Raw genomic sequence first — 25,175 nt, 5'->3', positions numbered from 1 at the left:
TCTATGTGCCAGCATGGAGCCTTGATCCCTGGCTCCAGTAAAAGTGGTCACACTGAAAGATGCTCCGATACAAGCAATTATTAGAACAGAAGATGAGCCTCTAAATTACAGGCAGTTCTGCAATAAAAATGGCAAATTAAAAACTTGGGCTAATAAAAATTTTCATCTACACTCAGGCTTTTATTCAGACATAAAGCTACACGCATACCTTGGTAATGACAACTTCTTGTTGGAATCTCCAGAACCTAATTATTCTTTCCCATGCATATAAGACCACGGGGCCCAAAGCCCATTTCCAGGCCTGGGGTGGGGGAGAAAGAGGCGGGGAGGGAGGGAGGGAGGGAGGAGAGAGAGAGAGAGAGAGAGAGAGAGAGAGAGATGAAAATCCAAAAATGTCTGATTTGAACCATATCTATTTATAGTACAACGAGACTAAGATATTTCCCTTAATATTGGCCCAGCTATCAACAACAAGATGTCTCTGTGTACTAAATATGATAACATTTAATTATTTCTTAAAGTCTACAATCTTATTTAAGAGATTAAATTCTCCTCTATGGGTTTTTATGCTTGCTTGATCAATGGTGCCTTTATGTAATTAGAAATAATTGAATTTTCAAAGAAATAAGAAAGGCAGATTGGTGTTTACGTTATGTATGATAGGGTCGTAAATGCTCCCCAATCCACTCAAAGTCAAAGGCTACAAAAAGCATTTTCCAGCTGATGTAAGAAGTTTCAAATAGTAATTTAGGGAGCGATTAGAGCCTCACAAATAGGGGATCTGTCTGAATACAGACACCCACAGCCCCACGTACACACACACACACACACATATGCACACACAAACGCGTGTGAACACACACACATTGTTATCTAGAATGAAAAAAATCAAGCTAGATTTTTTTAACACCTCGAGTCTCTGAGGATCCCAACAAAAGCATCCACAATTGTCTGGAGACCTATGATAAGGAAAATTTCCATATTGAAAAAAATTACTATTACTAAAAAGTTGCTTATGATGTTAACTTTTTTGAGTATAATCTTCATTATAGATGACACATTTTTTTTGCACCTATTGTCTCAGGTGTTGTGTATAGCATAAGGGATCTTTCTCCAGTAGATTGGAAGGAATGGGAACTTATAATGTTTTTGTGGTTCAATGTCAAACAATCCTGATATCGTATATTTAAGGTATTGATATATGATAACCTCTTCATTTCATAGAAGAAACCAAGGCTCAGTCTGATCAAGCCACTCCTTCAGCATGATAAGATTTCTGGTGAAGATATAGGCTTGGGTGGAGCTGCACACAGTCTGTTTTTGTAGGATCTCAGCTGCCTCGCTCAAGTTCTAATTATACAGCAGGAACAGAGTTCCATTACTTCCTGTCTGACACCAGAACAGAGCCCGAGGCTTGCTTTATAAAACAGAAAGAGATTCCTGAGCTTATTGAATTTTTAGAATGTCAAGGGTTTATGTTTTTGCTTAGTTTTTGAAATCTTGCCTTAATCTTATAGAGAAAAAGAAAACATAAACAAACTCCAATTTTTTTAGGAATGTGTTTGAGTTGCCTAGGAATGTTTGGCTGGATCTCAGAGAGCCTCATTGGACCTCAAGGTTGGAAAATGTTCTTAAATCTCATTATTCTAAATCTACCATGACCTAAACTCTCCAATAACCTTGGGAGCAGGGAAGGACCATCCTTCTTTTGAGTCTGTGTGTTCTTTTAACACTCAATACTCATTTCCTTACTGGCTGTCTGGCTCCACCTCCAAGACCACAAACTTTTTGATATGATTTTTATTTCTTTTAAATTACCTTTCTTATTTTTAATTTCTCCCTCCCTCCCTCTCTTCCTTCCTTCCTTCCTTCCTTCCTTTCCTTCTTTCTTTTCTTTCCTTCCTCTTTTCTCCCTCCCTTCCTCCCTCCCTCTCTCCCTTCCTCCGTTCCTTCCTTTCTTATTTGTTAATCCTGTATTTTTTTTTTTTTCGCATGGTACTTGTCTTCACCTATCAGCCCCCTCTGCTTCTTTCCCGGGGTCCTCTTGCTTGCTTGACAAACACTAGAATTTATTCAGGCAACACAAAGCAATTTGACCCATTTACTCTTTTCTGCCTCAGTGGGATTCAGCAACGTGTTCAGAATAGCAGGGAGGATAAAACCTTTTGTCCACTTGTGCTAGGGTGAGGCAGTGAAGTTGATTAGAGAAGGAAGAATAGGGGAAATGGCAGGAGGATGGAGCTGGACCAAGTAAATGAAGCCATGCTTCCTTATGCTTGAATAGACCAGAAAGTATTTTAAGAAGTGGTTTGGGTATTTAGAGAAATGACAGCAACAATTTCTACACGAGAGAAAGATTTGCAAAGACATTCACGTAGTCTTTGTGTATTTTCACAAATAATCTTCCATATCCATTTGAAACACACATTCTAGACATCACATAGTTCATTTTGGTGGTGTCAAATCAGCCATGGCCTCTGATTTTTCCACATTGATGAAATGGAATGGGTTATTTTTCTTTTCATGGTTAGTCGGGAAGGAGAATGTAAGCCATTAATCCTTGGCTCTATCTCTTTTCTACTATATAAATTGCTCCAGGAGGAGATAGGGAGGCTTATTTATACTGTGATACTCCCAGAATTCCTTTGGGAGTTCAGGAGTGAGGATGAGATACAGCCAGTAAGTGATGTTAGGAAAATGGTTCAACTGTGGGAATCAGTGTAGATGGGAGTCAAGAGATGGAGAGATCACGCTCCCATCTCTTAGCCTGTATTTTCAGATACACTATGAAGTGTGTGTGTGTGTGTGTGTGTGTGTGTGTGTGTACGCATATGCACATATATGCGTTCGTGCCTGTCTGCCTGCCTGCCTCCAAGGTCAACTTTGGATATTGTTCCTCAGGAGCCTTCCACATTGGTTTTTGAAATAGGATCCCTGACGGAGAACTGAAGCTCACCGATTAGGCTGAGGTGGTTGGCCAGTGAGCCGCACAGAGCTGCCTGTCTCCACCGGCCAGTGTTCAGAGCCCACTCTAATGTGCCAGGTTTTATGTAGGTGCCAGGGATTGAACCTAAGTTCTCATGCCTTCATGCAAAACTCTTGACTGACTGAGCTCTCTCCTCAACTCAATATCTTTGGCTTTTTGTATATTTTAATTTTGTATTTTTCAAACTGAAAAATGACTGGAGAAAATTCTTAAGTTCCTGCCAAGCTTTTGAGTGGTTTGGGTTTATTCACAGAGATAAAAATGATGCTGGGAACATGTAAAGGAAGTCTTAAAAAAAGGTCAGAAATTTGGAAGGAATGTCATAGGATGCACGGAAGAAATGGCACAGCCAGGCACAAGGTCAAGAGGTTTTTGTTTGTTTGTTTGTTTTTGTTTCCAAGGCTTTGCTTGGATTGCGTGCCCTTGGTAGCAGAGGCAACACTTTGAAATACTCTCAACCTCACTTTCTCCATCTCTTAAAAGGCCAGAACTATTTAGTATGATAGCTTCTCTAGTACCAAAAACCAATATGGACGCTTAGCTTTCCTGTTTCCTACTCCAAAAATGTCCAGAAAATCATAGTATAGTGAATGTATTACAACAGCAGCGAGAATGTCTATTTGACAGCAGCAACAGCGAAACTTGATACCTCCACTTTTATTCTGGCCAGAAAATAGGGGCAGACTGGCTTTGATTTTATTTTATGTGTGTGGCTATGAATACCCTATTTTTATAGGCAATAATCTCTCTTTGGGTAGGTTTCCCTTGAGTAAGTCCATTGCAAGCGTGGTGACATACCACTTGATGGCTGTTTCCTGATTGACTCTACCCTGATCCAAACGTTCCCTCTTACCCTTAACCTTGTTCCTAGAAAGTGGGAAAAAAATCAGAGCCGTATGATTCTGATGCACGGGAAAATGAGCTAATTCCTTGGTGAAGGAGGACCAAGATAGACTTATTGCATGAGCAGCTCTCAAATCTGTAGGCTTGTGTGCCTATGAGATAGGGAGAGAAAAGAGGGCAAGGGATTTCTCTAGACAGTTTATACAAGGTGATGGAGAAAAGATTCTCTGATTCGACATTGTGTCACTGATGGCTATTTCTACAGACAAAAATCTTAATTAAAAATGCCCCAGGAAAGAGAGGCAAAGAGGACTAAATTGAGTCTTGTTAAGCGGTGTTAGGTCTGGGGCAGTGAAACAGGGGACCCCTCAGTGTCCTTGGAATGCCTTTCTGGTTCAGTGTCTATAAGACATCAGAGGGAATATTGTCCAGCCCAGCCAAGCGGTAATTGCACAGCCCACAGACGCTTTGGATCAGGATCCATTAAAAATAATGGGAAAGGGTGACGCTGTGCATTTGGGTGCACAGAGGTTTAGCTGGGGAGTTAGCAAGAGATGGGGAAGTTCCCCCTCTTAATCATAACTAATGCCAGCATTCACGGCTGGGAGCAGCCTCTGGTCTGTATTCATGAAGTGTGAGAGAGTATTGATTTTTTAATGGAGATGCCGGAGATGAAGATTTTAGAGAGGTACTCACGCTCTTCATTAATATGCAGGCCAGATAGTTGCTGCCGAGAGCTGAGTTTAAGACAGAGACAATCTATCCATGGAGAGTTGAGTCTAAGACAGAGACAATCTATAGCAGCCATTAAAAGAACCACAGTCCAATGGGCACGTATCTCCCATCTCTGGGTTTTAAACATTTCTCCTAGCAGTTTCATCCCCAAAATATGGCACTGGATTTAGTGTATTTGAGAATTTTTAAAAACGCAATTATTTGTATTTTTCTGATGTCATTGTTTAACTTCCTAAATTCTAATAGTTTATATGCTATTATATCCTATTATCCCACTTTAAATGATACATATTTTGGGGCACTTGTTGCCCCCTAGTTTTCAGCTTCCATCTTTGTTTTGAGACAAGGTTTTATGTCTTCCAGGATGGTTAGTTTTTTGAGCACCTGCTATGCTCACTCTCCTGCTCCCATGGTCTGAGTGCTGCAGTTACAGACTGTGCTACTATTCTGGGTTTATGTGGTTCTGAGCTTCAAACTCAGTGCTTTGTGCACGCTAGGCAAGTAAACCAGCAGAACTACAGCCTCGGCCTCCTCCCCTTTTCAATGTAGTCTTTTCATTTATTTTCTGCCACATGTCAATCACCCAGTTAAACCAAGTGTATACTTTCCTAGTACATAGGAGATCAAATAGGAGTATTATTCCTGTTTGCTGATGTCACCAACTGCAGTGGCTGCTGCATACCCAGAAAACATCACTCTCAAAATCTGTGGACACTATCATTAAATTAATACTCAAATGAATTAATTCTATTCTTGGCTAGCTAGCATTGAGTTTAAGTAGAACAAAAGTAACTGGACACCCTTAATTCTTTGGACTGCATAAAGTTGTAGAAAGGAAGAAGGGTAAGCTCATGAGGAGGGTGGGTCCTCTCAGATCCTCAGGAGGCAGGCAGAGGGAGAGTCGGGGTGCAGAGAGTGGAGGGCAAGCCGCCAGGCTAACTCGCTAGGAGCCATTACTCTGTTGTTATGAAGTCCTGCAATATCAGACATCCATATTTAAGCCGGAGTAGAACACATTTCAAAGCTGAATAAAGTGCCTTTGGCAGTAAATCTCTTTTAAAATTATCCATAACTCGATTTCTCCATTAGCCCACTTAATAAAGAGTTGGCTTCATCTAGTGGTGACATGGGCGGTTCTTTTTTCAAGCCTATAAAAGCTCTCGTTATTTTAACTGTGGGGACAGTTATTTTTAAAATAAGCTCCTGGGTTCACTCTTACCGAAGGTTCTTTGCCAGAAAACTGAGGCACAGGGCACAAGGCAGCTGCCTGCCATTCGGCATAGCGGTCTCTGCAGAAGGTGACATTGTGCAGCTGGAGACTCTCTGGCGTTTGGCCTCGAACAATCCGACTTAGAAACACACACACACCACACCACACCACACAGAAACAAAAAAAAACATGAAAATGTCAGGCTGATTTTGTGCAGTGTCTTTACACAGATTTATACTCTGCAGTGGCTTCCAGAAAAACACTCCCAGCTCTTGAAACTTGGGCTGTCATTCACTTCCCTCGGCGTCTTTAAAAATAGGCATTTAAAAAGCTTTGGGTAACTTTGAAGATCCCAGAAAAGAAGTACCCTCTCTGTGGTTCCCTGTGTCACATTGAAAGTGTCTATATTAGAGAATTCATAATGAAGGATATTGTTTGAACACATCCTTTTGTAGACTGTTGAATTTAATTAGGTTTCATCTCGCTCTGATTGCTGATTTGGGCTAATTGGCTAACTTTGTACAGTTGGTTCCTTTTGCAGATTGATTTAACTTCTACCCTTCTTAGCTTGTATCTGAGCGCTTAGAAGTTTCAAGAGAATAAGTCCAAAGAAGTGCCTGGAATAATGGTATTTGTTTCCCCCAGTGACCACTAGTGGGCTTAGCATTTGACAAGGTCAAAGCAGGTCACTTTGAAATGTGTCTTTGAGGCTGTATTGATAAATTTAAAAGTAGAGAGAGAACCCTGAATGAATGGAGCAGTGGATAAAGAGTCCTGTAATCCTACTATATTGCACTTGTTACAGATGCATGACTAACTGACCTTTGCAAATTGCTTTGGCATCAACTCTCAGGATGACTTTCCTGACTTGTAAAGGGCCAGGCATTGAGGTAATAGAAACTGGGAGCTGCCCAATTCCTAGGTGCTTATGAAGAAGATGCATTGGTTTGTTTTGAGAAACTGTTTTCTCATAGACCAAGAAACATTAGCATCCCGGAGATACATGTCCTGGTTTGGCTATGGAGTGGTGGTCTCCTTTGGCATTGTAGGGCTTGGGGGGAAAGTAACAATAATGCTCCTGGAACTAGTCGGGTGTCAGCTAGAAACAACAGGTTGGCTTCTGACTCTGCTTCTGGTAGACTGCTTCTTAAAGCTTGATAGCACTCGTTTGAGTCAGGTGAATCTCTAGGGCACAAATAACGGTCACCTGAGGTGGATGAATGGTAAATGGGAACCAGATTGTGGAGATTATGCCTTTCGGGACATTCATTCTTAGATGGTAGGCAATTTCCCCCATGGTATCTACAGGAGGTTCTAGATCATTCCATATGTATGTTAATCAAAAAAGTAAAAAGTTTAAAATTTCTCCATCTATACCATTGCATAATAGGTAGACAGACTAAGGAGCTTTAATGCCTTCAGCAACTCTCCATCTACTTGGCATTTTGTATAGAATTTGCAAATCACTTTCGATATAAACAGTAGCTGCAGACTATGTCAAGAGGAGATTAAATAAGATCCTTATCCCCAAATAAGCCTTTCATCAAGATTGCAATAACTCTAACATTATGAAATATTATTTATGTACAAAAACATCTTCAGCAAGTGACTGACCGTTGGGATTCACTTGTGTTTCAATACAGGGGATGTAGGTTTCAAGGGTTGCAGGAAGATTTTCTGTGTTAAGAGTTTTCTTCCTAAAGTTAATACAAAACTCAGTAGCCTTTCTATGAACTAACAACAAACACGTTGAAAAGGAGACTATAAAAGCATTCCTATTAATGGTAGCATCAAATATATCTAGGAATAAGCTTTCTGAGAGGTAAAAGACCTCTACAGTGAAAAATCTAAATGTCTCAAGAAAGAAAAAGAAGAAGACACTAGAAAATGGTAAGACTGCTCATGCTCATGGATTGAGAGAAATGATGCCATGAAAAATAGCCATTTTTACATTACAGACTCAGCACAACCCTAATCAGAATTCCCATGACATCATTCACAGAAACAGGAAAAAAAAATCCTAAAATTAATATGGAACCACCAAAGACCCCAGCTAGCCAAAGCAATCCTGAGCAAAAAGTACAATGTTGGAGGATTACTATACCATATATCAAGGTACATTGAGAGCCATAATAACAAAAGAAGCATGGTACTGGCACAAATACAGACATGTAGATCCATGACACAAAACAACAACCCCTAAGTACAGCCGTCTTGTACTGGACAAAGTTGACAAAAATGAACAAGGGAGGAAAAACAGCATCTTTAATCACAGATGCTAGGAGAACTGGGTGTCTATATGTAGAAGAAAGAAATTAGACCCATATGTCTTACACAATTATCAACTTCAAATTGATCAAAGACCTCAGTATGAAACCTGAAAACACCGAAACTGTTGGAGGAAACCAGGCAGAATCCTACAGGGTTTGGATGCAGGACAGGACTTTCTGAACTCTCCTTTCATTCAAGAATTAAGGCCAACAGTTGACAAAGGTGACTTCAAGCAACGAAGACAGCTAAGTACAGCAAAGGAACCAGTAAAACCAGGAGGAAGCTACGGAGCAGGAGCAAATGTCCCTTACCTACACATCAGATAGGGGATTAATGTCCACAGCATACAAAGAAGTCAAAAACCAGAGTTAAAACAAACAACCCAGTTTAAAAATAAATGAGATATGGATCTGAACAGAGCTATCTCAAAAGAAGAAATAAAAACAGATAAGAAATTTCTCAAAGCATTGAACATCCTTAGCAATTATAGAGATGCAAATTAAAGCTACTCTGCGCTTTGATTTCCTCTTCATCCTGTCAGCGTGGATGAGACTGAGAAAACAATTGAGGAGAAAAGCTGGTGAGGCTGCGGGGAAAGGGAACCTTCATTCACTGTCGGTGGGGTTGAAAACTGGGGCAGCCATTATGGAAACAAGTGTGGAACATTCTCGAAAAACTCAAAATAGACCAGCCATCCCACCCAGCTATACCACTCCTTGGCATGTACTCAAAGGACTTGGCAAATACTTGCTCAAGTGTGTTTACTAATGCTCTGGTCACAATTTCACCACACTCAGGGAATGTGTATACACAGAGACTCAGATGTGAGCATCTGGAGTTATAGCGTGGACTTACCCTCCTCCATGGATGGCCAGACTGATGAAGAAGATGATGAAAACATGGTGTGTATACCAGAATAGCTCGTAAGAGGACTGTCTGATGCACTCCTTTGAAGAGGTTATGATCAAGATCAGAGCCAGAGAGATCACTAGGCCAGTGATCCCCGAGACTGTCATTAGGAGCTCAGTGGTTGTGCTCTAGGAGATGCAAAGGCCACCAAATTAATATTTTGGGTTTTTGCACTTGGATCAGGATTAGTACTAGAGGACCCAAGCAAAGAGCAATTTAGAGTGTTTTGCTCCAGTGCACAGGACCTCAACAAGGTCCGAGTCCACTTGAAGAAACCAGCTGGGCAAATTCTTCTCTCTTCCCCTGTCTTACCATGGATATTTACTTTGCTCAAGTTTAAAAAAAAAAAAAAAAAAAAAAAAAACACCCCGCCGTTAAGTACATATTTCCCATTTCCATGAATTAATTTTCTTGTCAAAACTACTATTTTGAATAGGTACTAAAAAAAGCATTTGGAGAACAATGCTGCAGAATAAGCTCGAATTTCAAGTTTTTAATTTTTAAGATTAAAAAATATGGCTTGCCACGCTTAATTGCATCTTAACATTAATAAACACTTTTTGGGGGGAGAAGCTCCTTAGGGGCGCTCCTAATAAAGCAGTTGCACGCTCTGCTCCCCTGGTGGCTCTGCCTTGCTCTAGCTTTTTAATTGGAAGGACCATGACTTGCATTTCCTCCATATTCCCTCAGGGGGCCTTGGACTGGGGCTGGGTAAATCCTCTGTGATCAATAAGGGTACAGCTATTGTTATCTGGTGAGGACTCCCCAAAGAGCCGATTCTGACCCGTGAGTGTGAGGGACAGTGGAATAGCCGTTGAGGATATTAATTGCAAGGTGTTCTGTTCCTATCGTGCGTTCCCATATTCTCGCTTAGTCATTAGTATTCATGCCCCGTGTTCCCATCACTGAACCAAATACAGCTCAGTAAACTCACACTGTATCTTTTGTCCGTAAAACCTCATTAATTTAGGCTGCTTTGAGATCTGGAAGTAATTTGGACAGGGATTTCTCCATTGTTTACTTTCTTCTCGTCACAGAATAGGAGAGTGGAATAAACTGGAAGAGGGTATATGTAAAACATTTTAAATATTGTGTGTAACTGTACTCAGAACTTCAGAAGTCAATTTACAACATTTAATGTGCTAATTTCAAATCATTCATCATCATCATCATCACCATCATTATCATTATTATTATTATTATTATTATTATTATTAAAACAGATTTCTCCTTGTTTCCCTGTGATACATTTCTGGACTGGTCTGAGTTGCCATGAATCGTTTAAAATAATCCCGCTGCATCACCTATGAGTTGCTTCAATGTATGTTTTGAGTTATTGATAATCATCTCTCCAATACCCAAATTAAGGGGCTTCTGAGCTTAATTAGTACTTACCTAGTATGTTGCTTCTAAAATTTTGAAACAACTGTGTTTGAAGTAGCTTAATTAGCTTGTTAAATTGCTTTAAAGGTTATTTATAATAAACACTATTTATTGCATAGTCTCTTCAAGATGTTGAGATTTATTCTTGAGTCTCTCGTGAGCAGTGAATTTTGTAAAGCCTTAGTAGGGGGAAAATGTAGACCCAAACAGGTGGCCAGATAAATTCTGAGATCCAACAAAATGGCATTAAAGGCATTTCTGCATGCTTAGGGCATCTGCAGCTTTGATTTGTAGCTATGGAATTTGTGCTTCTAATTGCTGTCAGTTAAGAAAAGGGAATTCGGTTTATTAATGGCCTGATGTTGGAATGTTCTCTCTTCATGAGAGAATCAAGTATTTGACTTGGAAGAATCTCCTCCTAACTAGAATCTAAATTTTCCTTCTCAAATAAAAGAACCTAAGCAAAACCACGGCTTATAGAGAGGGCCCAGGTAATAACAGACAGAGAGATTCCTATCGATGGGGTGTATGACCTTAAGACTTTTCTTGGAAAACAGATTATTTTTTCTAGACCAAACAAACAAACAAACAAACTGGTCTTTGTTCCAATATGGTAGTCCATAGAAAAATGTTTGGATGAACCATTAAGAGAAGATGTTTTTGTTTTTTTGTTTTGTTTTGTTTTTTGAGACAGAGTTTCTCTGTGGCTTTGGAGCCTGTCCTGGAACTAGCTCTTGTAGACCAGGCTGGTCTCGAACTCACAGAGATCTGCCTGCCTCTGCCTCCCGAGTGCTGGGATTAAAGGCGTGCGCCACCACCGCCCGGCCATTAAGAGAAGATGTAAGGGTGGGATAAAAGAGAGGAAAGTCTTTACCCATAGGATGTTGTGACTGATCTTACTACCTTTACCATAGGATGCTGTGATGTTACCATTACCATAGGATTCTGTGGCTGATTTTATTTTTTCTTCCCAGAGGCACCACTATTCTGTACCTTTAGATATTACCATTAATGGGGTCACTAGCCATGCAGTTGTCATTCTGAAATGACCTTCTTTGGTCAATGTTTGGTTTGGCAAACTAGCTGTTCACACATGTGCCAGGATAGGGGGTGCAGAGAACAGACCCAGAAAACAATCTGCAGGTTGAAAATGGAACATCCAATTCATCACTTCTGGATTTGGAGGGTGAATGCTTTATGAATCTAACATCAGTGAAGGAAATCTGATCAGGAGCCACTTTCAAAATTCATAATATTAGGGCTTTATCAGGTTTTTTGCATTCCTAAGATATAACGTATGTACTTTCACTATAATTTAATTAAGCAGAGTGTGTTTTCTCCTTGCCCATATCATTCCAGCCATGCTAATGGTTGGAAAACTAGCTTTTAAAAAAGAAAGGTGAAATTGATATTAGTATTTGGCAGAAACCTCTTTTATCCAGCTCTTTTATGTAAAGCTTTTGAAATCTATTGTTCTCGGTATCGGGATGGGAGGGGAAGGATTCTGCAGAAGTAAGACCATGCAAGAGCTCACCGTATTCAAGGTGCGGACAGGATTGAGGTAGCTCTCATTTGGAGCATTGCCAAGTTTGGAAAGTGCAGCCAGCAGTCCCTCAGCATCCTTGGCCTGACTCCGGTGGTAGCGCTCCATGTTGAACAAGTGTGCCACAATGTGGATCGCTGAGGATGAAGAGACATCAAGCATAGTCTGTGTCAAACTCGCCCCTTTTAGCTCTTTCAAAAATGCCATGCTACTACCTTAAGTTTCTCTGTTCTGGTTTTGGCAACTGACAAGAATAAGTCATTTATCTGCACATCTTTCCCAGTGTCTCGAGTGGAGTGGGACATATGGTGAATGGTTTATCATATGCATTTTAATTATATTAAAAAATAAAGCCATCTCAATTTACTATGATTTAATTTTAACTATATAGTCATTTTGGAAGTGATGTAAGTCCTGATATCAGAACATGGTTATTGTGCTGGCTAGTTTTATGTCATCTTGACACAAACCACAGTCATCTGAGAGGTGGAGTCTCAAGTGAGAAAATGCCTCCATCAGATGGGCTGTGAGCCAGACTGTAGGGCATTTTCTTAATTACTGATTGATGCGAGTGGAGCCACCTCTGGGTTAGTGGTCCTGGAATCTGTAAGAAAGCAGGCTGAGCAAGCCATGGGGAGCATGGCAGTAAGCAGCACCCCCTCCATGGTCTCTGCATCAGCTCCTGCCTCCAGATTCTACCCTGTTTGAGTTCCTGCCCTGACCTCCTTCAGTGGTGGAGACGAATAAATCCTTTACTCCCCACCTTGCTTTTTTGGCTTTGGTGTTTCATCATAGCACAACAGGAGTCCTAGCAAGGCAGTTATGTAGACAAGATAATTCATAAGGAAAGATGATAGAAATACAAAGCTTCCTGAAGAAATAAGAAAGAATTATTCTAGGATGTGATGCATCATTCACTGCAATATATGTTTATTTGAGATATAAGTTAATGGCAGGGAGATAGTGTCTTTACATTTTTTAGACATATTTTCTGTTCTTCTTTTACATTTATTTTAACATGTATGTGTGTATAGGTACATATATATATATATATATATATATATATTCTTAAACATTCACACACACACAGACAGACAGACACACACACACACACACACACACACACACACACACAGCTGATTCTCACAGAATTGAAATGAGCCAGTTCCAGTTTTTGTGGAACCAAACAAATTCTTTCTGTATTGTTAAGTGAAGTGTACTATTTAATTCTGAGAGCTGATGTTTAAGTGCTTGGTAAAGAGGATAAATTCAAGGATACAGTATTATTTAGTCTGAAGATTCTGCATCCATGCTGCTTTCTCCTAGCTCTGGAACTCTGTCAGGAAGTCAGCCATCACCTTATCTCCATGGAGACCAAGGTGGGTGGCCAGTTGACACACACCATTGTGATCAGACTCCAGCGTGAATGCAGGATTCATTAATTCAGGACATAGTTATTTTCCCACTTCCATAGCTTCTTCTGCATCCTCAGTGGGAAGTAGCCATACATGCCAGCTACTGTTATAGTCTAAACACATTGTGAGTGTGTTACAGTATTCTCCATGGTTGCCTGCTGTGACTGGAGGTGGGGCAGAATGAAGGGACAAAAACAAACAACCAAGCAGCTTCTGGTCTCTCCCTAGCACCTGTATAAGAGCTGGGCACAGCAGTTCAGGTTTATGAACTCAGTACTGACTGGGGCAGAGACTGGGAGAGAGGTTGAAACCTGGAATTGCTGGACAGCCAGTCTATCCAAGAAATACAGTGAGCTCCAACCTCATGGAGAGACCCTGTCTCAAAAAATATGGTCGAAAACAAGAGAGGAAGACACCTAATGCCAACTTCTGGTCCCCATATATACATGTGCACAGGCGTGAATGCACACACACAAAGCACATGTGTGCAGGTCCCAATGCACACACACAAGACACATGTGTGCAGGTCTGAATGCACACACACAAGGCACATGTGTGCAGGTATGTTTGCACACACACAAGACACGTGTGTAGGTACGAATGCACACACTAGACTTCTCAGAATATCGCTGCTGTTTTGGTGCCTGTGTCATAGCTGCGCTGTTATTAAGAAATTTCATCTTCTATCTAGCAGAATTTTCTTTTCTGTTACCTGAGCTCCTTCTGTCAAATTCAGCTCCTCTTCTGAATGACAAAGCTCTGCTCATGCTTTAAGACACAGTTCAAAGCTGTTCTTCAAGTGCACAGACACGCACACACATGCACACACACACACACACACACACACACACACATACACACACCATGTTTTGTTTACAGCTTCTCAGAAAGTACTGTTCTGAACATTTATCTATGCTCACGTGTCTCCAAAGGACTTTGGCCCGTCAAGACTTGTCCCTCTTTGAAACCTCAGCTTGACACACTGTTTAGCATCAGTAAATATTTCATGATTATTTGCTAAATGAAACTGAGATTACAGAAAGCCAGGGATTAAAAAGGAAGGGTCAAGAAAACAATTGATTGTTTTCTGATTAGAGATGTGTATCTACTGATGTATATTTCTGGCATATTTTACTTTAAGCTTTAAGGTGAGAGTTAAGTCAAGCGTACTTCTGAAGCTCCCCAAAAGAAAGTGATTGTGTTTCTACAGCTTTGATTCTCATTGCCGTTTTATGAGCTCAGTGAGCTCAGCGAAGTTTTCATCCAATAAATAATGCTTTGTCTCCTTAGGAACTGTAATGGTTTGTATGTAGTTTGTCCCTGCTAAGGTTCATGTGGCGACACTGGCATGGCAATGCTGAGGAGTGATGAGACCGTTGTTAAGAAGTGGTTCCAAAGAGAGGTCATTGCTACCCTTCCCTATGTTCTGGCTTCAGGTGTCACAATAATCTTTCCCTCTCTGTGTGGCCTAGACACAGTGCTTTCTGCCATGATGCAGCACAACCCCCGGGTGGCTTGAAAGACCTTGCACCACGTTGTTTAGTATTTCTACTTCATAAACAAATACGTTTTGTTTTTTTATAAAATACCCAACATCAGATATTTTCACAGAGGAATGAAAATGATCAATACTCCCACTCCATCACCGTATGTGGCCATGTCTGTAAAGGGACCTCTTGCTCAGCCCAGAAACCCAGGAAGAAAGAGGCTTCTGGGCATCAACCTTCTACACTATGGTGTAGGTAAAATGGGAAGTGCTTTCTAAATTCAACATAGACATCACCCATAATTTCTAAATGTCTGATAACTGACCTAATTTTAAAAATCAGGTTATATCTCTCATAGCTAGTATATACAGAATACTTACTGCATACTAGACACTGCCACCTAATTTGGTTTGCAGGCAGTAAGCCCCATTTTGCAGACAAATATTCAAAAGGACATTGGTGAAGGTTAGATGAAAACCAGTTTATGTGACCTCAAGGTCAGTCTTTGCACACATGGGCCATATTGTTTATTTTGACTAACTTTGTTATTTATTCTAAATAGCTCCTGCTGTGAATTTAGATCACATTCGGATTGTCTTCCTGGGGTCCTTTGGTGTGGCACCACCCTGTCTCTATAGCTGCCCTGGTGTCTGAGGTCATCACCGCAGTTATCCTAAGTGTTTGTTTCCATTTGACCCCTCCCCCCACCCACTTCTTTCTCCTTGCTTTCTTTCATTCTCCTTCCAGGGAGACAGGTACTGGGGCATTCCCATTTCCTGGGAATGGAAACTGATTTTCATATCATATTACAGGACTCGTTTACTGATGGACTGTCTATAGCCAACTGTCAGGAAGAAATGTTTTTTTCTGACACTCCTCTCCCTTGTAATGAGCTGTTGATCACAATCTGCTTCTGATTAGTTGATCTCCACAAGAGAATCTAACAGTATTGAACTAAAATATGTGGGATGGGTGACTTAGCACATGGAGCTACGGTTTCTCTTCTGTTGCCATGTCTTTTCTCTTTGAGCTGAAGACGCTAACAAAGTGGATTGGAGAAGGAAGCCCAAGACACCTTTCAAGAGGTGACCTCTAAGGACGTTGCCAGAACTATGGTACCCATATTTTTCAAGTACTTTAAAGCTTATATATTAAATGTTTCTTTGCTTCTGCCTTCTCCACCTTGGCTTGGTTTAACAAAGTAGATTAAATACATACTATTTTAGTTATCTCAGGGACCCTCAGGATAAGAAAACCCCGAGCCCATTTTGATTTATTTTCCTCTTAGATGACCTAAGTTGAAAACTAGAAATAGATATGTGAGCTGTTACACTCAGGATTTCTGGGACCTGGAGGTCACAGGATAGGTATTGCTCTTTTCCCTTTCAGACATTGAATTTTCTCCCTTTTTCTAAAAAAATACATCTTATTCTTTTTAATATGAACAACCAAAACATTGTGGTGTGGCAGTAGTTATTTCTGAAGTGGGTATAAGATGCTGATGCATTAGTTTCTAGCCTCACCGTCGTTGAGATACTTTCAATCATATTAGATTGGGTGTTAGTGTCTAGCAGAAATAACACCGAAGTGGATGCTGTTCAGTTACCTACTTTATTTCTGCCTCTATTTTCTTATCTGTCAAATGGGTAGACATGCCACCCCCACATGGCATCTTAAATCCCTCCCATCACGTGATGCCACGTGATGCTTTCTCTGAAGCTCACTGAAAATGCTTATCATTCAAAGAGCATCTACAGATGTGAAATTCATATGTTAATTTGTTTCCACAGTGAGTGGAACTCCACAGTGAGTGGTTTAAATGGGAGAGTTTCCCTCTTGCACCGAATCCAATGCCCCGACTGAAAATGAGTTCCTTCTGTGTGCCCTTGCCGACTTTCCACCGTATACTCCGCTGTGCCTGGCAAGAGCTCAAGATACCTCTTTCCGTAACCCACCCCGACGTACGGGGCTGCCAGCGGGTCTTCCTACAATTTTATTTTCTCACCCAAATACTTTTCGAGAGACCAGCTATCTTGGCAATGCTGTGCATGCACATTTAATTGGCCTGTGAACCTCTGAATTCAAATAAGGAAGTTTTATTGAAGAGCAGACAAAAAAATCATAAAGGCTACAATTAGAGCTAGTCGCCCCAAGAAAGTGCCATTTATGTCTTTCTTTTCCTTCTTAGTTTCCCCCCCGAAAGATCAAAGGGGATAATTGAGGGGATCTTGGAAAGGGGTCAATTCTAGTACCCTTCTGCCTGCCTGTCAGATATGGCACCCCTTAATTAAGGTAGCATGGAAGCGAGGACATAGGAAAGAATCTCCCCTGTGCTTCTGAAGTCAGAATCTGGCTGCCTTTCCAATGCGGGACCTGGTAGAGAACCAACGCATTCCGGCCCGCTGAGAGCCATGTGTTTGTAAGTCACATTAAAACCTACTACGAGGCAGGACTCTGGGCGGAGCCTTGTTGACTCTCTGCGTACCTCCAGTGGAAGTGGTGAACTGGCTGGTAGCAATTTGTTAGAGGTCAGATCTGGAGGAGTTTGTACCTTTGGGGCCGTCTCTACCTTGGGAGCTCCGAATCATTATTTTCTCAGTACCTTTATTCTGCAGCCTCTCATCTCAACCTGCCCCTGCTCTGTTTATTGATGTTTGCGAACTAATTTTAGCAACTCATCAGGAGTTGTACTCAGGGTAATTTTACACCCCTGAAACCTGGCAGACACAAGCTGCAGAATTTGCAGAAAGAGCTGTGTAGGTCACAATTTACAACTTCCGCTGATGGAAACCCAGGCTCCAAGTACTGCTTTTCAATTGGAGGGGTCCTCAAGGTCTGCCATGGACCAGGGAATCCAGAAGGATCCACGTTAATAAGAACGTAAAGGCTGTGAAACTACGATTTTTATACCAGCGGGCTTCCAGGTCCCTGAACACGTTTTATTCGCGGTCAAAGGGGGTTTGTGCTCATCGTAGGCAGGCAAGCAGGAAGGCAGGAAGAAATGGCTCCTGCCACTGCCTTTTCCGTGATGCACTTGATTAGAGATAGCATTGTTTTACCTCTTCCCTCCCCCTCCCGAGCCTACATCCACCAGTCTCTAATTACATCCTTTAGTGATCCCACCAATTAGAGCCTGCGGTTCAACTTCTGGGGGAACGGATGAGAAATTAGAGGTTGGCATGCAAACTTCTCCGTGGATGCATTTCTTCCAAGGTTACACACCTCTATTAAGCCAGTTGGCCGGTTGAGAGGCAGCATAATGGGCGAGGCTAATAAAATAAGCTCAGGGACACTGCAGCTGCTCCCCCGTGAATACGGCAGAAGGACGAGCAAGGAAAGCAAGGTGTAGCTATGAAACCGGGGCTTTGTTCCCCCTCCCCTCTAAAAGCACAGTTGCTAGCCACATTTCTTAGTTAATGTGAAATGCAGTAATTGCTTTGTCAAGGATTGGATGAGGGAGAGCATTTCCTTTCCATCACCCTGTCTGCCGTAGTTGGGCTGGAAACCACAGCAGTGGGGCTGGTTGCCATGGAAGACCGGATGACGGTACTTTGCTGGGAGAAACAGCTCTGACCCTGCCAGGGTGAGCCCCAGGAGATGTCCAGGAGCAGAGCCGAGCAGCAGGAGTTCAAGAGGAGGGGTCTGGAAAGAATACTAATGCCCTTTGGAGATTTTTGAGGGGAAGAGGGAGAAAGAATATCCTGCTTTTTCTCCTTGCAGCAGAATGTGAATTTATGATCTTGAATGATTAGCATGGTTTTGAATCCATTCATCCTCTAACCCCGTTCCATCCACCCAGAGCTCAGGCATTTGTGTCTTGTACCCTTTCCTATCAATCTCTCCAGCCTCTCTCCAATGTGAGTAGATGCCACTTGCCCATCTTTGATCAAATCTGTTGCAGTCTTCTTATGTTAGTGACCAGGGCTGCTAAGATTCGAGAGATACCCCAGGCCTCGGTGGCTCTCAGAGATAGGACTGTCAATCTTCTTTAGGGAGTGTGGCATATAGGTGAAGAAGCATGGATCTAGGACAAGAGGGCAGACAGTGGGTCCTTGATATGGTAGTGCCCTACTCAAGGAGGACCATGAAGGAGAGGGAATTTTGGCAGAGGGAACATCTAAGCCAAGACACCCAGGACTCTGGAGAGTACCCAAGGAGCAAAGGCAATGAGGGTGTGGCAAGTTAGGGGAGGCGTCTATCTGCCATGCCCTGGGGTTTGGATTGACCTTATTTGCAATGACAGCAAGTGAATGAATAACCCCATATTCTTCAGATTCCCCAAGTAGATTTAATCCATATATCTCACTGAGGCAGAGAAATTATATTGCTATCGATGCTCTTTTAATTCCGCAGAATGCTGAAGAGACCTACTCTGAGCTCACATAGCCAACCACAGAGGGATAATAAAAGAATCTTGACACATGATCCTGGGCAAGTACTGCTCACACTAAATTTCACACCATCCTGAAACAATTCGGATCACAGGGGCCTTGGTCTTATCAGGGCTCTCCGCTCATAGGAGACATTCAATGTAGATTACCTATGCATTTATCCTATTGATTTATGAGTACATACAAAGAATATAAACCCAGAGGTTTAAGAAGAAAGCCTTTCCACAGCTCACATTTTCGTGTAGCATTTATGTCCCTTTCTGATGGATTTTGATGTTCCTCCCCTCCATCTTTACACCTCGTCAGAGTCTGACTTTAAGCTATGTATAGTAATAAGATCCTTTTTGCCCCTTTACTGTGTTCAATCTCTATTCCTAATGCAAAAATAAGGATTTTTTTTTTTTTCGAAACAAGGTTTGGTGCCTGTCCTGGAACTAGCTCTTGTAGATCAGGCTGGCCTCGAACTCATAGAGATCCACCTGCTTCTGCCTCCCGAGTGCTGGGATTAAAGGTGTGCGGCACCGCCGCCCAGCTAAAAATAAGGAATTTTGAAGATTTTAAAGCAAGCCAGAGATTCCTAGAATTCCTTCTGGCTTCCTGGTCTGTGCCTGGAATCTGCCCCCTGCAGGGAGCTCAGTGCCTTCAGGGGAAATTAATTCTGAGTTTTGATAGTTTCAAAGTGTGGCAATAACTTCCATTTCCAAGCTGATATCTGTACACAGGCATTGCTATTCACTTCCAAGGGCTCTAAGCACACAGGTGTGTTCCACAGCATTCCTTCCTGGCCCTGAGAGGTGCAGCTAGCTGGGCCTTGTCTCTAACCCTCCATCCACCTACTGCTTCCTCTAGGGCTTGATTTTGTTTACATTAAATTCCTCACAAACCACATAGCCCTTCCGTAAAGCGGATCTTGAGTTGGTTTGATCTGGCGTTTAAGACAATCCATGGGGAGAATCTTCTCCCCATGTCTCACAGCACACCCAAACTTGTGTTAATTGGCACTCGGGCACCGTCTGTCATGTCTTGTTGCTTAATTAAATTCACATTTGTTTTGAGCCTTCCTTTTACTCTGCTATTTTTTTATGCATGAGAGAATAAAAACAAATGAAGAAAACATTTTATAGTTAAATTAGTTTGAGAGGAAGAGTCCTGAATCATAACTCTTTATGGTTCCGGTGGCCTTTACTTCAACGTCTTTGTGTCCCAGCAAAACCACAAGTCAGCCTCCCCTCTCATCTTTTCTTCCTCCTGGGTGTCTAACTTTGAACCCAGATACTGATTTCTGCTTAAATGACGGTGTAACAGGGAGAGTAGCAGCTCCTATGACTATACAATGTATATTTTTCATGCTTTCTTTATGTTCACTAACTCAGTACTCTTCAGGATCCAGTTCATATGACCACTCTTTTCTTTTTACCTTGTTCTGCCTCTGATTGCAGAGCTAAGGGTAAGGTATCCTTACCATACTAACACAAACACTATACTATCTTTATCTAACATTCACTAAGCGGCAGTAGCCATTTTTGATTATATGAGTGAGATTTTGGATATAAGTTGATTTTAGTTTTGGATTCTGTGAGTGGCAAACTGCTCATTTAAATAAATGAGCCACTTATTCACAAACAAAAGGAAATTTCAATAACTTTCCTTTGATAATTGAGGCATGATTATGAAAAAACTTAATTGAGTATAGATTAGAAACTGAAAAAAAAAACTGTAAAGGCAAGGTTTCATGTGGTCAGATAAAAGGTCAAAGTTTCTTTTCTCTAGAGGTGAGACTGGGAGAGATGGAAACAAACTCTGAAGTTAGATAGTACCGAACAAGCCCTTTAGCCCATTAGTAAGCTCTTACCTGCATTAACAGCTATCCCGTAGGCAACAAGTTTGTGGAACTTGAGGTTTTTGTCTAGTTGCCTTCCCCATGGCCCTCTGCAGCACTGAAGCATGAAAACAAAAGAATAGTGAGTGAGGGGTGGACGCAGAGCTAACGCGCCCCTGAGACCTCACAGGTCAAGACTCAGGCTCCACCGTCCTCTGTGTTGCTTCAGGTCAGGACACAGGACTTACAAGCCAATGGCAATTGATCATAGCAAAACCAAACATTTTTTTTTTTAACCTGTTTTGCTGGAATTTCAGCTCAATCCAAGTGTGGGAATTCTTAGATCTCTGGCTATAACTCAAAGCTCTTAAATAAGCCTTATAGCCATGCCTCAGTCAGCTTAAAGGACACAGAAGTGATAACTGCCATGTGTTTTTAGTGACTCAGACACTATTTCTTATTATGTAAAGAAAGCCGCTCTGCATCTATGACTAATATTCATTAAGCTGTGCTGATTCCGCAGTGAAGTATTTCTTCTGATAAAGGTGCCCGGCAATATTATTTTTCTGCATGTTGTTTTCACTAAGCGAGGAAAGCAGATGATTAGCATGGTGAAATAAATGTGGCACACATGCCCTGAGCAGTCAGAATCACCAGATTCCATCCAGGCCCTGGGATGGGGGTTGTGGTAGGAACTCGGATGCTCCCTAAGTGAAGCCTGTCTCAACATCTTATTTATCTCTCTTCAGTCAGAAATATCTGCAGTTCAAACCGCCATAATCCTTTCATCTCCACGTGGGAAACGGTGGAAGGACAAGTCTATTGTCAATTACAAACACCAAAGTCAAATCGGATGTCCTGACTTTCGGTTTTAACTAGCGTAAACACAAATTACTGGGAGTTTTATAGGAAATTACATGTTTTTCGATCACACTTGTAGAAACTCTGTGTGTGTGGGGGGGGGATTGTGAGTATGGGGTCTGCATATCGAGTGTAGGTACGTGTGTGTGTGTGTGTGTGTGTGTGTGTGCGCACACTCCAAAGTCAGAGAATATCAGGTTGCTTTACTCTTTCAGTTTTTGCTTTATTCCCTTGAGAAAAGGGTCTTTATTGAGCCTGGAGTTAGTCAGGTCGCTGGCCAGTTAGTCTCTGATGAGCCGCCTGCCTCTGACTTAGAGCAGTGCTGGTGTTACACACACACACACACACACACACACACACACACACAAATACATCCTGCTTTTTACATGGACTCTAGGGATTTGAACTCATATCCTAAGGTTTGCATAGAAAGCACTCGTATCTGCGGGGCTGTCTCTCCAGCCTCCAGTTGCACTACGTTAGGAAGAAACAACAACTGAGCTCACTTAAAATATCTTCGTACTTACCACACTCGTTCCTCTCACCAGCGCAATGAAGTTCCGGCTGACAGGTAACAGAATTAGCAAGCAGTTAAAATTGAGGCACGCCGCAGATGCTCGGGCCCATGCTAGGGTAGACTGTCCACGAGTTGGAAACACGAAAAGGAGGGAGAGTGAAAACATGGAAGCTCGGAAAAATAGAAGGCTTTTCTGAAACAATAACAGATTGTCATTAAATCCACTTACACCAAGAATAACTCGCGTGTAAAAGAAAGCCTCCTCCTCGGCATACCAACGGAACGTGTCAATAAACAGATAGAAATTTACTGCCAGCCATGAGAGCTAGGATAGAGAGAAAGGAGACACGGTCAATGCCATTGTCCACCCCCCACCCCCTCACTCAGGATCCCTTGGGCTTCTTTGTCTTTCAGATGCTATGGAGAGCTTGTCAGTATTCATCAGAATTGTTCCATCCATTTATTTCTTCCCGATTAGATTTTAGCAGTGATTACAAATAAGAAGAAATGACTAACTTTGTTAACATTGTTTTAAATATGTGGGGTCAACTTCAAAGTATTTCCTGACAAGCCTAGACTCTCCTTAGTCAACAGGGATTGTCCATGGTGAGAAGAGGTAGGACATCTTTAAAGAACTCTAGAAAAATGACAAATCCACAGGCTAACTAAAAGCTTCATTTGTTAGAGAGATGTACTTCTACATCATGCAAAACAAACTACTTGACTTGAGTACTTAAGAATGAACTGAACAGGAAAAAAACTTAGCACGATTCTACAAGGGTAAATAAAATAGATTCAATGAATGTTTGCTAAGAAGTTTTCAGTCTCACACTTAACTTTGTATTTCCAGACTTTAATTGTTTTAGAAATGTCACTATCCTGAGAATGAGTGACTCTTAGAGACAACTAAGGGGAGTGGTACTCACCACCACCACAACGGACACGCTCTCGTTCAAAATCCAGCACACCGTCATGATGCTTCTCATACAACCGACACGTTATTCCTTCCCGTTCATCCAAGCCTGTGTGATGTGTGCTTAACAAGGGGTTCCCTTGTAGATCATTTCATCGTTTTGTCTTGGAGCACCTGTTGGGAGCAGCTCTCATGGAATTTCTAATTAAGGACTTAGTGCCAAGAGCGTATCATCAAGCTGACGTGCTTCATAACCTGGTTAAATACAAGTCTCTGTCCTCTAGTGATTGTCTTCTTCAAAGAATTCAAAGGGGAAGAAACTCATTTCGTTAAATTGTCTTCATGCCCATGTGCCATTTATCTTCTCCATGATTGCAGTCATGATGCTATTACGTCTGTGTGCAAATCTGAGAGATAATCTAATTTATGAACACTGCTGGGAATAGTCAAGAAGTTCCACCCAATGTTCCCCACATTACTGAGTCTTTTCTCCTCTCCAAAAAGTCTCAGTAGAAGGCAAAGAGAGAGAGAGCTGAGAAAATAGAAACTGAACCAATTTCCAGAATATTGTGCAAAAGATTCTAAAATTCCCAGATAGGAAAACTCTTGTAAACTTAATAAATATGATGATAGCTGTGGAATGATGGTATACTCCTTCAATCCCAGCTCTCAGGATTTGTGAGTTTGAGGTCAGCCTGGTCTACAGAGTGAGTTCCAGGACAGCCAGGGCTACACAGAGAAACCCTGTCCCCAAAGAAAAAACAAAAAAAAAATTGTTGATAAAAACATAAAGTACGCTTCTTTTTTTTTGTGTGTGTGTGTATACTTGTGTGTGTGAGTGTGAGTGAGTGTGTATGAGTGTGCGTATGTGTATGTGTGTTTTACATTGATGAGCTAAAGGCCCCATTCCCACCAGGAGCACACATACTTTGGTGTTTCCAGTAAGGCTGGTCATTCTCTGATTTTTTGATTTTTGTTTCTTTGAAACAGGGTTTCTCTGTAGATTTGGAGCCTGTCCTGGAACTTGCTCTGTAGACCAGGCTGGCCTCGAACTCACAGATATCCGCCTGCCTCTGCCTCCCGAGTGCTGGGATTAAAAGTGTGCGCTACCACCACCCTACTCATTCTCTGATTTTTATGTTAGTCTTAGTTATTAAATACAGTGACTGTGATTCTAAGACAAAGCTTTCTCAAGTGACACAATTTTCTGGCTTGTTCTGGCCCAGACATTTTCATTAAAATCGTTTTAGATAGGGTGCTAGAGAGATGGTCCAATAATTAAGAGCAGTTGTTGCTCTTCCAGAGGACCCAGGTTCAATTCCCAGAACCCATATGGTGGCTCACAACAGTCTATAACTCCATTTACAGGGAGTCAGATACCCTCTTCTGGCTTCTGAGGGCACAGACACACAACTGGTATACAGACATATACTCAGGTAAAACACCCATACAGACAAATTAAGATTAAATCAAAAAACCTTTTAAATAATTAAATATGGGAGCTTTGAATCTTTTGGAGAATTGCCCGTGTATATTTTCATAGGGTTGATTTGTTTAGCTGTGCTGAAAGAACTTTCAAAAATTAAAAGCCCAATAAGAATATTAGCTGTGGACTTATATTGTCTTGCATTTACCTGGGCCCTTAGTTAAGAACTTTTGAGCATTTTTTTGAATCTGTTTTATTGAGCTATACATTTTTCTCTGCTCCCCTCCCCCTTCAACCCTCTCCCATGGTCCCCATGCTCCCAATTTACTCAGGAGATCTTGTCTTCTTCTACTTCCCATGTAGATTAGATCCATGTATGTCTCTCTTAGGGTCCTCATTGTTGTCTAGGTTCTCTGGGATTGTGATTTGTAGGCTGTTTTTTTTTTTTTTTTGCTTTATGTTTAAA

The 25,175-nt window shown here is 41.5% G+C and overlaps 1 protein-coding gene across 1 annotated transcript in view; it reads right to left on the bottom strand.

Moving 5' to 3' along the window:
• The window catches only part of Nox3 (NADPH oxidase 3), a 59,599-nt gene extending 36,209 nt beyond the window's left edge, over positions 1-23,390 (bottom strand). The window contains exons 1-8 of the mRNA XM_038340201.1: positions 23,297-23,390; positions 22,600-22,695; positions 22,381-22,491; positions 21,026-21,110; positions 11,872-12,017; positions 8,901-9,082; positions 5,784-5,913; positions 209-301 (exon numbers count right to left, since the gene is read on the bottom strand). Of these exons, the coding sequence (XP_038196129.1) occupies positions 209-301; positions 5,784-5,913; positions 8,901-9,082; positions 11,872-12,017; positions 21,026-21,110; positions 22,381-22,491; positions 22,600-22,695; positions 23,297-23,356 (903 nt within the window). The 5' untranslated portion in view covers positions 23,357-23,390. The remainder of the gene's footprint in view (positions 1-208; positions 302-5,783; positions 5,914-8,900; positions 9,083-11,871; positions 12,018-21,025; positions 21,111-22,380; positions 22,492-22,599; positions 22,696-23,296) is intronic.
• Positions 23,391-25,175: the final 1,785 nt, after the last annotated feature.

This window comes from Arvicola amphibius, chromosome 8, assembly GCF_903992535.2.
Source record: "Arvicola amphibius chromosome 8, mArvAmp1.2, whole genome shotgun sequence".
Classification (NCBI taxonomy): domain Eukaryota; kingdom Metazoa; phylum Chordata; class Mammalia; order Rodentia; family Cricetidae; genus Arvicola; species Arvicola amphibius.
The sequence above is the reverse complement of the archived record's forward strand: the minus strand, read 5'-3'. Positions and strand labels throughout refer to the sequence as shown.